Source organism: Dinoponera quadriceps, unplaced genomic scaffold (genome assembly GCF_001313825.1).
Source record: "Dinoponera quadriceps isolate SergipeBrazil2010 unplaced genomic scaffold, ASM131382v1 scaffold2346, whole genome shotgun sequence".
NCBI lineage: Eukaryota > Metazoa > Arthropoda > Insecta > Hymenoptera > Formicidae > Dinoponera > Dinoponera quadriceps.
Genome location: NW_014556388.1, coordinates 390,556 through 405,417, shown reverse-complemented (window position 1 = coordinate 405,417; position 14,862 = coordinate 390,556). Strand labels below are relative to the sequence as shown.

Sequence of the window (14,862 nt, the reverse complement as noted above, 5' to 3'; positions counted from 1 at the left end):
TTAATTCTATGACTATATCTGGAGTTAACCTGTATAACTTTTGAAGTTCATCGTTACGTAAATGGATCGTGTATGTCACGCCAATTTTGCCCTTCCATTTCGCGTTCTAATCGCCTTGCTCTGTGCTCCAGATATAAAAGATCCCAAGCAAGATATCTCCTGTCATTCTAAATTACAAAACTAAAACAAGATTATAATATTGCAATAAAAAAGTAATATTGCTGCGATATTTGCAATATGGAGTACTATGATATAAATAATGTCAATGATGTAAATATAATTATTATCAATCAAATGATGTAAATCTAATCATCTACATTAACCATTAGTACACTTGAAATTTTTATTGGTTTGTACTATCGGTAAAACAAAATAAAATACAATGTGAATCGGGATCGTTAGCGCTAACAATAAATAATTCCAATATTATATAGACATTCCTATTTATATTATATATATATATACCACGTCTCTCTATTATCGCGCACTAAGCGTTAAACTTACGCTGCAATCAACGAGGTGCGTTCAAACGTATGTCTTTCAATATTTTTGTCATTCGCATGTGTGCGTGTGCTTACGTATACACACACTTTATGTCGCGTCTCACGCTACAGACACACGACAGTGAAATAAAAAATACATAATTCCATAACGTTGTGAAGGAAATTTAATACGATATTTGCGTACGATACATTTCACTGCGAACATTTCGTGCGAACGTCGAGTGAGAGATGTATTATGTACAAATGGCGATAAACAAGATCGAAATTATATTTTTTCTATTTCACTCGAATCCCCCCGCGCCATTGTCGCTTGTGTTCGGACTCGTTTCACGCCTTTCTCGCTCGTGTAATTTTACTACGATGCTGTGCAACGTTTCCATCGAACGCTTGGTCGCGTGTTTCCTCGCTACTACTGCTCCGCCGACGCCACAGATCTAACGACAGGTACACGAAATAAATTAGGTAGCTAGCTATTTAAATATAAGAGCGATGCGATAATAAAACACGCCTATTTATAATATTTATGGCAGCATAAATATGCGTACACAGGGCCGGACCGTCCGCTCCGTCGTGAACGGCAGGATACCCAGTAAGCGAGGAACCGTTAACATAAAGTTATTACAATGATATTTTAAACCATGTAATGTTTTCAAATATGTAGTTCTTAATGTTATGTACAACGTTACTGTTGACAATATTTGACCGAAACATAAAAAATGATGTTTCTACACATCATAATTTTAATATTTAAAAGTTTATTATCAAGTAACAGTTTAAAAAACGTTGATAAAATATGATGTTAAAATATTAATAAAATCCACATAAAATCGATGTTTTGATTTGAAAAGATCGTTGTTAATGTTTCTTGCTTACTGGATAGCGGACCCGGAGAGCACCCGGTACATTTATACGATACGAACCGCTCGTGAGCGGCGATGGAAAACTCGGCCGTCGCTTTTCAACGGCGGCTTTCAATTTACGACTAACAGCTACGTTGTTGTTGTACTTGCAACGCGCTAGCGACAACTCTCGCGATGACGATAGAATTACATGTTGCGGAAGGAAGGAAGCCTGGTGGAAGTCCCTTCGAATCGAATCCTACGATCGAATCGTCAAGTTCGATACCAGCAGGTGTCGTGAGGAATTCGGTTCTCTTGGTGCGCGTTTCGACGGCGCCAGATTCGGCGGTCTCACCTATGACGGTTTGCTTCGAGTTTGACGAGTTTTACGATACATCTTCGAGGGCAGACGTGGCTGCACTTAGCGCGTGATGCGACATTAAACTGGCACGAAAGTACGTGACACGTAAGTGCGAACCACCTCTAGAGCTGTCGCGATGTGCGCGGACAGATTAACGATAATATCGCTACGATGACAAATAAATAATTTATGTACAAAGCCAGCGAAGCTTTTTCTTTTTCGAGAGGGTGTGGGAGGCCGAGGGCAGTGTCGGGCACGTTTCCGGCATTCATTTGATTGCTGGCTCTCCGCCTCGCGTCGAGTCGCGCGTCAATCAAGGACACGACGGACTTCGACGGACCTATCGCGGCCGCGTGATCGTATCTTGCAAACAGCAAGACTCTGGGGAACTGACAGGAATTCGTTCTCTAAAATCATATTCCGAGTCTCCCACGCCGGAAGTCGGTTTAGAAACGATCGGATCGCTTCTATTCCTGTCCAGCATGATCCAGCACTTACTTCGTATTCTTCTGAACCTTGTATAAATAATCTGTTAATTTTTCGGCGGAATGATACATAGCGATACAATTAAGTATCTAATGTACATGATTCTGATTAAAGAAATTGAATAATTCAGTTTCGTCAAGGGAATTGAAAATGTGTACGAAAGAACGGAATAAGAATGGAAGCGATTTGAAAATCTCCGGGTTACTCTCCAATCTTCAGAGCTCGAGAGTTCACGACTTTACAGAATAAATTCCTGTTCCCACCCGTTCTTACAAGGTCATGATAGACAACTATATCATCGAACTATACGAGCTTGCTGCCGATCGAAGCAAAAATTATAGGGGCGATAGTTCGACCGGCGGCTGACCCATCTTCGTCCGTAGAGTCGCGACATCATCCTCTATTTGGATCAGCAATTTGTATTTCTAGAAGAGAGAATATGAAAAAATGTCGTGAGCTAATTTCCGCCGAGCGATCATGAGGTTGTTCACACTTACCGTACTATTGTCGCCCGGCGTAGTCATCCAAGCGTAGACCATGTATCCGGGTATACAGAGCATAGAGGATAGCGCCGTGAACCAGCCTAATATATGCGACCACCAGGGATATTCATAGTCCAAATACTTCACGGGTGTCCACTGAACCAAGTTGAAGACGAACACGCCCTACCCGGGAAAAAAATGATTATATATGATTATATATGATTATATATGATTATATATAATTATATAAAATCATATGTGAATTTTGCTCATACATGTGGTTACATATATGTCTATACGAAAAAAATGATGCTTTGTCATTTAATTAAATGTCGATATCATGTGCTGTCAGAAACACAAGTAGCCAGAGGCATTTATTTCGACTGTATTTGCACATAACAACAGTATTTTTTTGCTATGGACATATACCAGGTGTATGCATAAGTTTTTTCCGGTTTTTTGGAAAAAAAACACGTAATTTTCAAGGGAAATTAATTTTTTTTTAATTCAAAATATTGGCAATCGGCTTCTACACATTTCGCCCATCTTTCAGATAATTTATGAATACCATGCCAGAAAAACTGCTTGTCTTTTGCGGCAAACCATTCGTCGAGCCATTTTCCAACTTCCTCGAAATTGCTGAAGTGCTGCTCTGCGAGCGCGTGCCCCATTGATGCGAAGAGGTGATAGTCAGATGGCGCCAGGTCTGGGGAGTAAGGCGGGTGCAAAAGGATATCCCATCCAAGCGATTTCAAGGTGTCTTTCACTGGTTTTGCTGTGTGAGACGGCGCATTGTCGTGTAACAAAATCACTTTGCCATGTCTTCTGGCCCATTCCGGTCGTCTTTCGATTAATGCGTGGTTTAAATTAATCATTTGTTGGCGATAGCGTTGTGTATTAACGGTTTCGCCGGGCTTCAAGAGTTCATAATACACAATACCGCTCTGGTCCCACCAGACACAGAGCATGGTCTTCTTGCCGAAGCGATTTGGCCTTGGTGTTGATGGACCGGCTTCGCCAGGTGAAAGCCACGATTTTTTCCGCTTCGGGTTTTCAAAATAAATCCATTTTTCGTCACCCGTCACAATTCGATACAAAAATGATTTCCTTTCGTGGCGTTGAAGCAGCATTTCACAAGTGACTTTGCGATTTTCCATTTGACGTTCATTCAAATTGTGTGGGACCCATTTACCGAGTTTATTGATCTTTCCCATTGCTCGTAAACGTCTGCTGATTGTTTCTTGTGATACATGTAATGCTTCTGCTAATTGCCGTTGAGTTTGAGTTGGGTCATCATCCAATAACTCCTGCAATTGCTCGTCTTCGCATTTTTGTGGTCTACCAGAGCGCTCACTGTCTTTCACATTGAAATCACCATTTTTAAATTGTCGAAACCATGTCTCACATGTTCTAATCGATGGAGCGTGTTCACCATATGTTTCTACCAGCAAACGATGACTTTCAACAGCCTTTTTCTTTTGATTAAATAAGAAAAGCAATGCGTGCCGCAAATGTTCTTTTTCAGGCACAAAACTCGACATGATCACTGAACGATAAAACAAAGACACTAGTTTTTGGCGGAATCAACTTGTGTGTGTTTGTAGTTTTAAATGTCAGACGAACAAAATGACGTATGTGTCAAATTAATACGCTGCGTACTTTTCGCTGGCGCCATCTCTTAGTAAAACCGGAAAAAACTTATGCATACACCTGGTATGATCATATCTACTATATTACATATGGGCAAATTTCATATATAATCTTTTTTTCCCGGGTAATTTTAACCATCAAATTATATATATATATATATTTTCATGAATGAATCGTCAGTTAAAATTCTGTTAAAGAGAATAAGGTTCATTTGGTGTAAAATGAAAAAGCTTTGTATTTTCATAGATTAGTTGAAAGTTTAGAACTTTCATAGACTCAAGAAAATTCCGCGTTCAAAGGAATTTTTACCATTTACTGTAATCTCGATGCATCATTACTGTGCCGTTAATTATCTCAAGAAGGATTTAAAGATATTAAAAGAGCAGCTTGGTGTTTTTAAAAGTCGAAGTCCGTTAAAAGCGAAAAAGAAAAATAACCCACTTGCAGTACTTGATCCTCCTTTAAATCTACCGAGACAAAACATTGCATATTGTACTTACAACGCAGATCATCGGCGTGGTCACCGTCCAGCAGAATTTCCACCACGTAAGAGGATAATATCCTATCATATCGCGCAAAGCGTCGTAAAACCGATTCACGCCGAACGCCCAGCTGATCGATATGCACTCGAAGAAGATGAGGAACAGCAGGCAGAAGCCGGAGACGGCGTACGAGTCGAGAATCTGGAAGACGTACATGCCACCTTGAGAGATGCACGACAATCCGATCAGATAGGACAGGGCGCATACTATGGCAATAAAGAGCTCTTTGCGGCGACGTAACAGTTGAGGCCACTCGTCCACCTGGAAAGGTGATCGATCGATTAATTCCAATTCGTTCATTCATGTGTGTGTGTGTCAAATAATTAAATGAGTAGCATTGTGTGTAGAAAGCAGAGCTATCACGCCCTTTAAGAAAGTACCATGGCCGTGATGAAGCCCTCCATGGTGCAGAATTGGGAATCAAGTCCGATGAGCAGTAACATGAAGAAGAACAAGCACGACCAGAGCGGTGCGCCTGGTAATTGAAGGACCGCCGAGGGATAAGCGAGGAAAGCCAAACCCGGCCCAGAAGCGGCTACTTCGGCGACCGGCTTCTGCTGCTCGTGCGCCATGAAACCCACCACCGAGAATATCACGAAGCCTGCGAACATACTGGTGGATGAATTCACCGAGCAGACTATCAGCGCGTCTTTGTAAACATTATTGGTGAATTTGTTGTAGCTGCCGAGGGCCACGAGGGTGCCGAGGCCGAGACCGTATGAGAAGAAGATCTGCGTCACTGCGTCGATCCACACCTGGAAATTCGTTTGTACGTATACGCAACAGTTTTTTTTTTCGCAGATCATAATAACGTAACAGAATATATCTCGCGCGCGCGAATATCCTTAAAATTTCCCCAAAATATTCCAGTTGTCAAATAAAACCGAGCAACACAACATTGCTTTGAGGTTTAATAAATCATTTCTTATGTATTGGCTGTTAAATACAAACCTGGGCGCAGAATGTCTCTATCACAACAGAATTTTGAGGAATTTGCTATTAAAATTGCTAAAAAATCGCAATTTTAGAATTTTTTGATAATTAATGACTCTGAATTAAGATGTGCTATAAACTCCCATAAGGTTTAAAACTAAAAGTTGAAACTAAATATTATTATTCATTTTATGCAATAAGATGAATTATATATAAATTTATTAAATAAATTCTCAATACTATATACTAAAAAAAATTATCCAGAAAAAAACAATTTAAAGGTTAGTACGTTAGTAACATCAAAATATTACTGTTTTATGAAATTTTTATTTTCCACATTTGGTATCGTCGAATTTGAATTTCGAAATTTCAAATTTATATTCATTAGAGACTTTAAAATATGCCAATTACACATTTTCTAATATAAACAATTTAATTTTACAAATTTCTGAAATTTCCTCCGTCATATTAAATCCGCCACTTTGAATTTTAAAAAATTGAATTTACATTTGTTCGATCTATTATTTTCCTGCAGTAATTTAAATCTTTCGTTTAAAAACTTACGGAAATTTGTAGCACATTGCAGTACAGAATTATTAATTATCGAAAAATGCTAAAATTGCGATTTTTAGTAACTTTAATAGCAGTTTTCTCACAATCCTGACGTGATAGAAACATTCTGGGTTCAAATTTATGTTTAACGGCCAAAAATCCACAGGAAATCATTTACAACATCTCAAGACAAAAGTAAAGTTGGTTTATTGTTGCTGAGTGTACACGAAAAACAATTTCATTGGTGTAACTAAATTTTCCGTTGCCTGAGGACCAGACGAAAATTCAGTCGTAAGAACCGAAAGATTCCTGTAGGAGTTTTCTACTTAATCACTTGTTCTCAGTTATCTTGACCGAGTTTTAATGCAGCTGAACGTTCACGCAAATGTTTTCCATTACGATAAGAGTCATCACTTCTTGTCGCTGAGTTTCATCTCTTTGAATTTTCATCTGGTCCTTATTATTCTGTTGCGGTAACTGACTTCTTTTTCTCTGTGTGTATTCGTTGGCACGGGACCGTCCCCCATAAATAGCAATTAAAATTCAATAAGATTTGTAGAGGACAGTCCGTTGATCGGAGAGGATCTAAAGAGTCAATATGCGAAGAAAAATAAGTGAGTTTACTTCGGATTCCCGGAGCTTGGACAGGTTTGGACTGATATAGAAGCGAATGCCCTCCATCGCGCCGGGCAGTGTAATGCCGCGGATCAGGAGAATGGTAAGCAGCACGTATGGGAAGAGAGAGGTGAAGTAAACGACTTTGCCGGTCCACTTGACGCCCTTCCAGATGCAAAAGTAACAGAGTATCCACACCAGTAACAGCGTGCCCGCCAATTCCCATCGGATGTTGCCCACGTGTTCCACGCCCTCGCTGATCTGCAACGCTCGACGTCTGGAGGGATAGAAACGGTCGTAGAGTTTGTCACGGACGAATAATGCGTAAAAGCGCGACGATTCGACAGCAATTGCACAATTTTGATGCGAGCACAGGAAAATCACGAAATGCACGCGTCTAGCCTAACTCACTCGAGAGAAAAGAAAAATGAAAAAATTGTATTCATACTGACTCCCAAAACTCCTTCACAGGATCCGTCAGCTCGGTCACCGTCAGGTTAAGCTGATTGACCGTGCACATTTTGACGACGCTGTGGTTTCTCGTCGAGATCTGCCAGCAGATCAACGAGCTTCTGTCGTAAGGATTCACGCAGTTCTTGGTGTTCCAGTAGTTGTTGCAGCTTCCCCAGGGCAGCTCTACGAGCGGTGCGAGAATCATATCACGTAACGTTCAATGAATACTTTTTATCTTCGTCATCATCACGATCTTATATGGAGAACCGGAAAATTATTCGCAAGACAGCCGAGACGATAATGGATCAGTCACAATGCACTCACCGCTGCGCATCGACATGAAAAAATAGAAAATCGCCCAAGCCAGAATGACGATGTAGTAGACGTTCATCCAGCAGGACATGACGGCCGCGGCGTAACCGATACCCTTGAAGAGGGGAGCTATCTTGAAGACTCCGAGGCCGCCCACCGTGAGCATTTGACCGAGGGCCAGTTCCATGAAGAACATGGGTATACCAGCGAGGAACAACGTCAAGAAATAAGGGATGAGGAAGGCACCACCGCCATTCTTATAGCAGAGGTACGGAAATCGCCAGACGTTGCCGAGACCGATCGCCAAGCCGACCTTGAAGAAGTGGCAAATGTTACAGCACAATCGCAAAGTAAACGACATTCTGATATTTTCAGCTCTTCAGGCTATTTTAGTTTTGGGTCGTTCCTCATCTTGAAGAAGTAAATTAATCCGCGAGAGACGTGGCGTTTAACTCGAAAGCCAAATCAAGTAAAGCAAGTGATAATTTTTTCTACGCACATACAAAGTATTAGTGGAACATAAGACGATTTATAAAAGCTGGAATTGTAAAAATGTTAAAAATTATAATTGTACGTGAAATTATTGTATGGAAAATTATATTTATATGTAAAAATATATGCTTGTGAAATATATACCTGTGAAAATTGTAAGCATTTCTTAACTTATTATCTCATTCGATTTAGTATCACAAAAGTATTTTTGAACATTGTTTGTATGATACATTGCTTCGTCGACACTTGAAGTCAAAGCAGTTGTGTTATATTTTCCAGATGTATACAGATGTTATATATTTGATAATAACAACTATAATTTTGAAGTTTTAGAAAAAAAAACGTTTCTCCTAAATTTTCTGCGGATTTTTTTAGTTTCTTGCCTTCTTGCGGAAAAAATAAAAATTAAAAATTGTGGCAGGATTTAACCGAATGTGAATTTTTCTAAACGAATTTTCGTACCCTTAAAACAGAAACCGAAGAAATTCACGGAAAAATGAGGAAAATCAGGTTTTTAAAACATTAACAATAATGCATTACCACACTGAGGATGAAGTCCAATTTGGTGCTCCATGTTCCGCGATCCGGAAGAGGTTTGCTCTTATTAGTCGTCGAGCAAGTCAGATTCAATGCTGTCCTACCGTTGTCGGGATTTTCTGAATCAGCCACTTCAGGATCCCGTGATGTCTCTGTCATGTTTGTGGGCTTTCGTGGAGGGCCCACTCGTAATCTCTCTCTCTCGATGTTCCTTACTCGTGCGCGCACTCCGGCCGATTGTCGACTAGCGTCGTTTCAAACGCGAAAGTGATTGTGAGACATAACACAGTACCTGTGGGAGCGAGTATTACGAATTGCAGGCAGACAGAGACACACAGTTTGAGAAAAATCCTGGACATTTTTCAATAACAAAAATACACACCCGGGAAAAAAAGATCATATATGAAATTTGCCCATATATTTACATATAATCATATACGTCCATAACGAGAAAATATTGTTGTTTACAAATTATATGCAAATTATATGCAAATTATATGCAAATACAATCGAAATAAATGCTTTTGGCTACTTGTGCTTCCGACAGCACGTGATATCGACATTTAATTAAATGACATCATTTTTATGGACATTATATGATCATATATGTAACCACATATATGGACAAAATTCATATATGATTTTATATAAATATATATAATCATATATAATCATTTTTTCCCGTGTAAGCGTCGATTGAGACGAAGAATGCGTTTTAAGCTCAAGTACACAGAAAAGAACTTCATTCGTACGAATACAGTTAAAAGCGACGAAAATTCTCGCAGCTAATCCTGCACGCGTGGAACGCGAAATATCGTAGCATCATCATCCGAACGCTCAGGTAAAGTTCTCAAATTGCAGCATTGGGGTTGCCGTCTTTTCCGTTTCCCGAAACGTTTCGACCTTCTCATCCCGGAGCTACGGATGCGTTCCTCCCGCTTTCTGTGGCCCGGAAGATCTGCGGAAAGCGATTAAGCGTTCGGGTCAAAGACGAGCAGGGCTCGAAGAGCCGCCAGAAGAGGTGAAAAGCAGGCTGATTGTCGCGAGCATTAAAACGGACTATTGTGAGCGACTGGCTAAGAGTACGCGTTCTTTTATTAGATAATTAGGCTGTGCGCATTTCGTCTCAATGATTCTCGTTAAAGGACCTCGTCTGATTCACGATAAGTCAAGATACTGAAATCAAGTTTGCGGTCGCGCATAAATCGTCAGTTAATAGCTCGAACCTAAATATTGACCGATCGTGATGCATACATTGATTTTACGTTGCGCGTATACGCGAATTTACGTTTCCGATGTCGCGACGATAAAAAGTGACGCGCAAATATCGATAGAAGAAAATAAACTCTAAGAAATGCGACATTTATGTCAACGGGAATTATTTCGAGTCATTTGGAGAAATTGAGTACTCCGCGTCTATAGGGAAAAATACTATAATAATATTAGAACCACATATCAAATTATTCTTTCAGCCTCATCCATCAATTTCAAGTTGTGTGAGAAAACACGTATCTTCAATAGTCAATTATAATTTGAGACAAGCACGCGTGTGTCGATAAAAAGTAAACAATCTATCAAAAATAATAAGCAGTTGCAACGATAATCGCTGTTGATTTTCGTCTCAAATTATCTACTTGGAAAGTATCAGCCGGTATTAAAAGTATCGATTGTTTTGAATTTCACTACTACGGCTCCGGCTATTAGCATTTAAAAGTGTGTATCTTCCAAAATGACTTCTAACAATTTTTGAATTTGTCGAATGCGTTTCTCGAATTGCGAACGCGGCACGTCGATGTACAGTTTCGAGCGATCGAACGAACGAACGAATGAATGCAACGAGCAACGAGTTCGCAGGGTCAACGGAGACGCGGAATCCTGTAAGAAGAGCAGCAAGGTATCCTCCGAGCAGGCAGAAGGAGGTGGGGTGGACGCCATTGGTGCGGCCCGTTAAATACGAATGTCCGGCAGGGGGATCCGTATAATAAATATTGCGATGGTGCGTGTTTCCTTGCTCCTCCCTTCCCACCACCGCTACCCATCTCGGCTCCCTCTTCCTCTTCCACGCTCATAAAAAACAGCTATATTCTAATTAGCCGAGGATGTGTCGTTCCGCGTGTTGCGACCGACGCACCGAGATTTTCATCGCCGTCCCACCGCGTCGCGATTATCGGCGATTCGCCGGAAAAAGAAGAGAAGAATCCCTCCAAACAGCACAAAACCTAACATATCGGGACATAGGACGTCTTCAAGATATCTTAAAGTAAGATGTCTTTAAGTGAGATGTCTATAAAATGTCTTTGAGATGTCTTATAGACGTTTTACGTCTCAGTTTTAGGTTTCGTGCTGTCTGGGTCGGAACACAACGCGAGCAGCGAATTTTCCGAAGCCGTGAAAATGTAAGCCTCTTTTTCCACAAAAGACTGGTGTCGCGCGCGGATCGAGATTGAGTCGAGATCGCGAACACGTGACATTGGAGGGTCAGACTTGACAGTTTGAAGTATCCTAGGGCACGTGCAGTACCTCGGTACCACTGTCTGCTCGACAGTGAAATCGCTCGAGAACCACGTGACATCCGAATGATTCAACGCCTTAACTTAAGTCGGAGTGCTGATTGAGCTCAGACGACGACGTATTTTGCATTATAACGCCGCTTGTAATACGTTAGTCTACTGTTAATGCGTCAGTTCCGTTAAATCAGCACGCTTCGATTACGCCGAATTAGTCTAATAATCGCTGACTTTACTTATCTCTCGATTTATGCCGCGCGATCGAATCTAACTTTCCGCGGCCCGCTCCGAGGATATGCGTTCAATGGAACGCAATCTACTGTTAATTGATTGATCGTTTAACGAATTTAAAGAAAATCCTCGCTTAATTTCGAACTAAAGGAACTCCCGATACGTCTCTCCCCGTCGTACCATTCGCGGTGTTTCAGCACGACCTCTACGAACCTCATTAGATCCGACGATGGAACTTCATGTGGAAGCGTCCGGCGCCTTTGAGACAGCCGCGAGACGGAGAGCGAGCCGATCTGCGACAGCGCGACGGCACCTCGTCGTCGATGAGCGGAATAAGTCTGATTTGTTTTTACACACTGCACTTCCTGCGAGCACTCTTGATGGTCGCGCGAGGCGTAGTTTCGCGCTCGCCGCCGGCGGAGCGATATTGTATCCTTCTCCTCCTCGGACCCTCGGATCTCGGCACCTCAGTGCCGACAATCTCGGCTCTCTCCGCAGAGATCCTTCCTGGATCCTCGGCTGGTGATCGAGCAGCGAGAATTCAGCGCGCTTGATCTTGGAGTCTCGGTGCTCCAGCCGTGAAATCCCGGAATCGCCAGTGATGGTCCTCCGGACAGACGATCTCGACACGATGGTGCACGCGGATCAGCGGCGATCGTCCGTGATTGCCTACTGCGGGTACTGACTGAACACGCGGGTCCCACCGAGGTAAAGTCCGAGAAGACTTGCGGAGAAGCGACTCTACGGGTTGCTAACGCGAGTGTTGCCCGCGGGATACTGTAATCGGTCCGCGATCGGTCTCCCGTGCCAGGTCTTCCGTGTGCGCCGCGTCAGCCGGCAGTAACTGAAATCGTTGGTACAGGAAGAAAATCGGGGGTTCCCCCTTTTTCCCTTTTCCCCCGCCGCCGCCGTCGCCGCCGCCAAGCTGCCTGCGCCTCCGCGCCCTTACGCCTTCCGCCGCCCCCGACATCTACGATACGTGTTATCTGTTGGTACATACGCTACTGATGAGTGAGAAAGAGCGAGAGAGAGAGAGAGAGAGAGAGAGAGAGAGAGAGAGAGAGAGAGAGAGGCCAGAGAGAGGGAGGGACAGAAGGTGACGGAGGAGAGAAGAAAGGGGGTCACCAAGATCGCAATAGTATATCATCATCAAGTTGACATCTATCTCTCTGCCTCCCTCTAACGCCGTCCCTTCCTTTCTCTTTCGCGTGGCCACATTTTTTTTTTCTCTCGCTCTTTCGGATTCCCGCCTTTTCGATTCTGTCCCCGAGAAGCCTTACATCTCGCGATTCCCTTCGATGTCATAGCCCGCCGTCACCTCGTGAAAATCTTCCGGTATGCACGAATTCTGGCTCTTCGTGGGCAAGTTTTACCGTACCGGAAGGGTACCGGAAGAGTAGAAGATTTGGAATTCGGATTTCAGGTCTTGAATGACCGCGTCGCAAACGATGACGATGGAGGGGGAGGTGCCTTTTCATTAGAGTACGATCCGTGATATTTAAAATTTGTCACATTTAGGTGTTCGCGTTCGAAACAACGGTGGTAACTTTTCTGAAAATAATTTCACGAATTCGTCGTGTTTGCAATCGTCGGAACTCTCGATTGTAATCTAATCCAATCTCTTCATCTGGCGATCAACGAAAAGAACATCCAAGTTTTTGGACCATTAACCTGAATTAAAAATAAAAACGTTATTAACGTGAAAATAAAACGTAGCGCACTTATTACGTAATTATGGAACAAATTCTTTCCATTATCGTCGCATTACCGAAGATCTTACGCCGGATTAATGAACATTCGCGTACACGGATTGTCAGTGATTTCATGGAAAATTAAAAATCATCGAAACTACCTCATTATCACTCCTTCATTACCAATGTCATAATCGGTCAATCTTTGAATAAATGCGCCCAGAAAAGTCCTACCGAAATTCTTTTTCTTAATCTCTCCGTTCTGGTATTATTCTGTAAAAAATACGATTATAAATAACTCCCCATGGACAATTATTGCATATTGAGATAAATCTCGAGACATTTTTATATAATTAAATTTTAATCAATAACTTATTCGAGAGAGACGGAAAATTATATAATGCAGGTCATAATATTCTTATTCTGAAAAATAGTTGCGATATTTCTAAAATCCAATTACGATATTTTTTGTTTCCGTAATTGCGCAGAGAGAAATTACGAGGAGAAACATCTAACGTTTATCGGTAAGATTTAAATAAATTTCGAGACGAAGCCACGTGGGATTGGTTGAGTGAGGCAGGTGCAAAAGTGGTTAAAACGTTAGTCAGTGCGAGAACGCTCTCGGCAATGGAGAAAATAGCGGGCGAGCATTTCGGCAACGTCCGCCGCGTTTTCCCGCCACGGCCGATTTCCGAACGTTTCCGATGAAACGAAATGGCGATAAAGTAGGTGAGCAAGACTAGGAAGCTGGTATATCCGGAGGGTTCACGTGACACCGATCCGTCCCCGCATCCGTTCTGGGTACAGTCCGTTGTATAGGTCATGAGGAGAGTCTGGATTGATAACGCAGAGCCATAAAATTCGCGTCGGAGCGTTTGTCAGCGTGCGGTTTTTTCGGCTCGCGAAATTAAATGCAACTTGCAATCGCCTCGATCGGTCTTATCCAATTCCGCTTCGCCCGTTTCCTATTTGTTACGCCTCGTCGTACAAATATCCAATTCTTGCGGCCATCAGATGGGTCGTATAAATTTTCGCAAAGCGACGATCAGATTAATTTGAAGTTCGGCAGTGCGTTGCGAAGTCGCCCAGACAATATAACGTCTAAAACATATGAAAGATATCCTTAAGACGTCTTATATCCCGACTTTAGACGTTATGTTGTCCGGGTGACTTCGAACGTCGCTAGTTGGAAATTATTTTCTGTGCGATGCTTTCGAAACTCATCAAATCTACTTTCGAGACTGCGTAAAAAGAATGTGAAAAACATTGGAAATAAAAATAAAAGAATCTCGAAGTTTCAACTGTGAAAACTACTGATTGTAAAAAAAATGCACATAAGAATAAAGCGGTATAGGAAGTACTTGATCGATTTATCACGACGTGTAAATTTGGGTTCATTTTTTGCACGCTGTTTAGCGAATCCAGCTGTTCGATGAACACGTTGCATGTGCTTCGAGTCGTAATATTTCGAAAATACTAATATGTTTTGTGTGTCGCGCGGCGTAATTGGTTGATGACATTAGGCACCGCAGAGGGGAGCATCCCAAATGACAAGAGGATGTGCGGGAAGTGGCGCGGGAACCACGCCGCTTACCATCTTGCTGCTCAGAATTTTCACGGGGATGAAGCACGCTCCGCGGCGATTCTTGGAAAACGCAGCAGAATAACGGATTGCG

General features: G+C 42.1%; 1 protein-coding gene and 1 long non-coding RNA gene across 4 annotated transcripts; both read right to left on the bottom strand.

Annotated features, from left to right (window-relative positions):
- Positions 1–329: 329 nt before the first annotated feature.
- On the bottom strand, positions 330–12,318 carry LOC106747291 (sodium- and chloride-dependent GABA transporter 1). 3 transcript variants are annotated; one of them, XM_014624685.1, is made up of 9 exons: positions 11,709–12,318; positions 8,761–9,049; positions 7,741–8,041; positions 7,416–7,599; positions 6,973–7,240; positions 5,244–5,618; positions 4,822–5,124; positions 2,687–2,854; positions 2,525–2,614 (listed from the first exon to the last, which is right to left on the bottom strand). In XM_014624685.1, the coding sequence occupies exons 2-9, from the start codon at positions 8,914–8,916 to the stop codon at positions 2,525–2,527; spliced, it is 1,845 nt and encodes a 614-aa protein (XP_014480171.1). In that variant the 5' UTR covers positions 8,917–9,049; positions 11,709–12,318. The 3 variants fall into 3 exon arrangements, with proteins under 3 accessions (XP_014480173.1, XP_014480171.1, XP_014480172.1); XM_014624686.1 differs by lacking the exon at positions 11,709–12,318 and adding an exon at positions 9,510–10,166; XM_014624687.1 differs by lacking the exon at positions 11,709–12,318 and having other exon boundaries at positions 330–2,614; positions 8,761–8,916.
- A 795-nt stretch (positions 12,319–13,113) lies between these two features.
- Positions 13,114–14,862, bottom strand: LOC106747293. The gene is made up of 3 exons (XR_001374648.1): positions 14,781–14,862; positions 13,348–13,459; positions 13,114–13,166 (listed from the first exon to the last, which is right to left on the bottom strand). It is a non-coding gene; the product is annotated as an uncharacterized LOC106747293 (long non-coding RNA).

Excerpts from the sequence above, each read along its gene's own strand:
- LOC106747291 (XM_014624685.1), bottom strand. The coding sequence starts at position 8,916 with ATGACAGAGACATCACGGGATCCTGAAGTGGCTGATTCAGAAAATCCC. Across the intron at positions 7,600-7,740 it reads TTTCATGTCGATGCGCAGCG|AGCTGCCCTGGGGAAGCTGC; the intron begins GTGAGTGCATTG and ends CACCGCTCGTAG. Across the intron at positions 7,241-7,415 it reads CCTGTGAAGGAGTTTTGGGA|ACGTCGAGCGTTGCAGATCA; the intron begins GTCAGTATGAAT and ends CTATCCCTCCAG.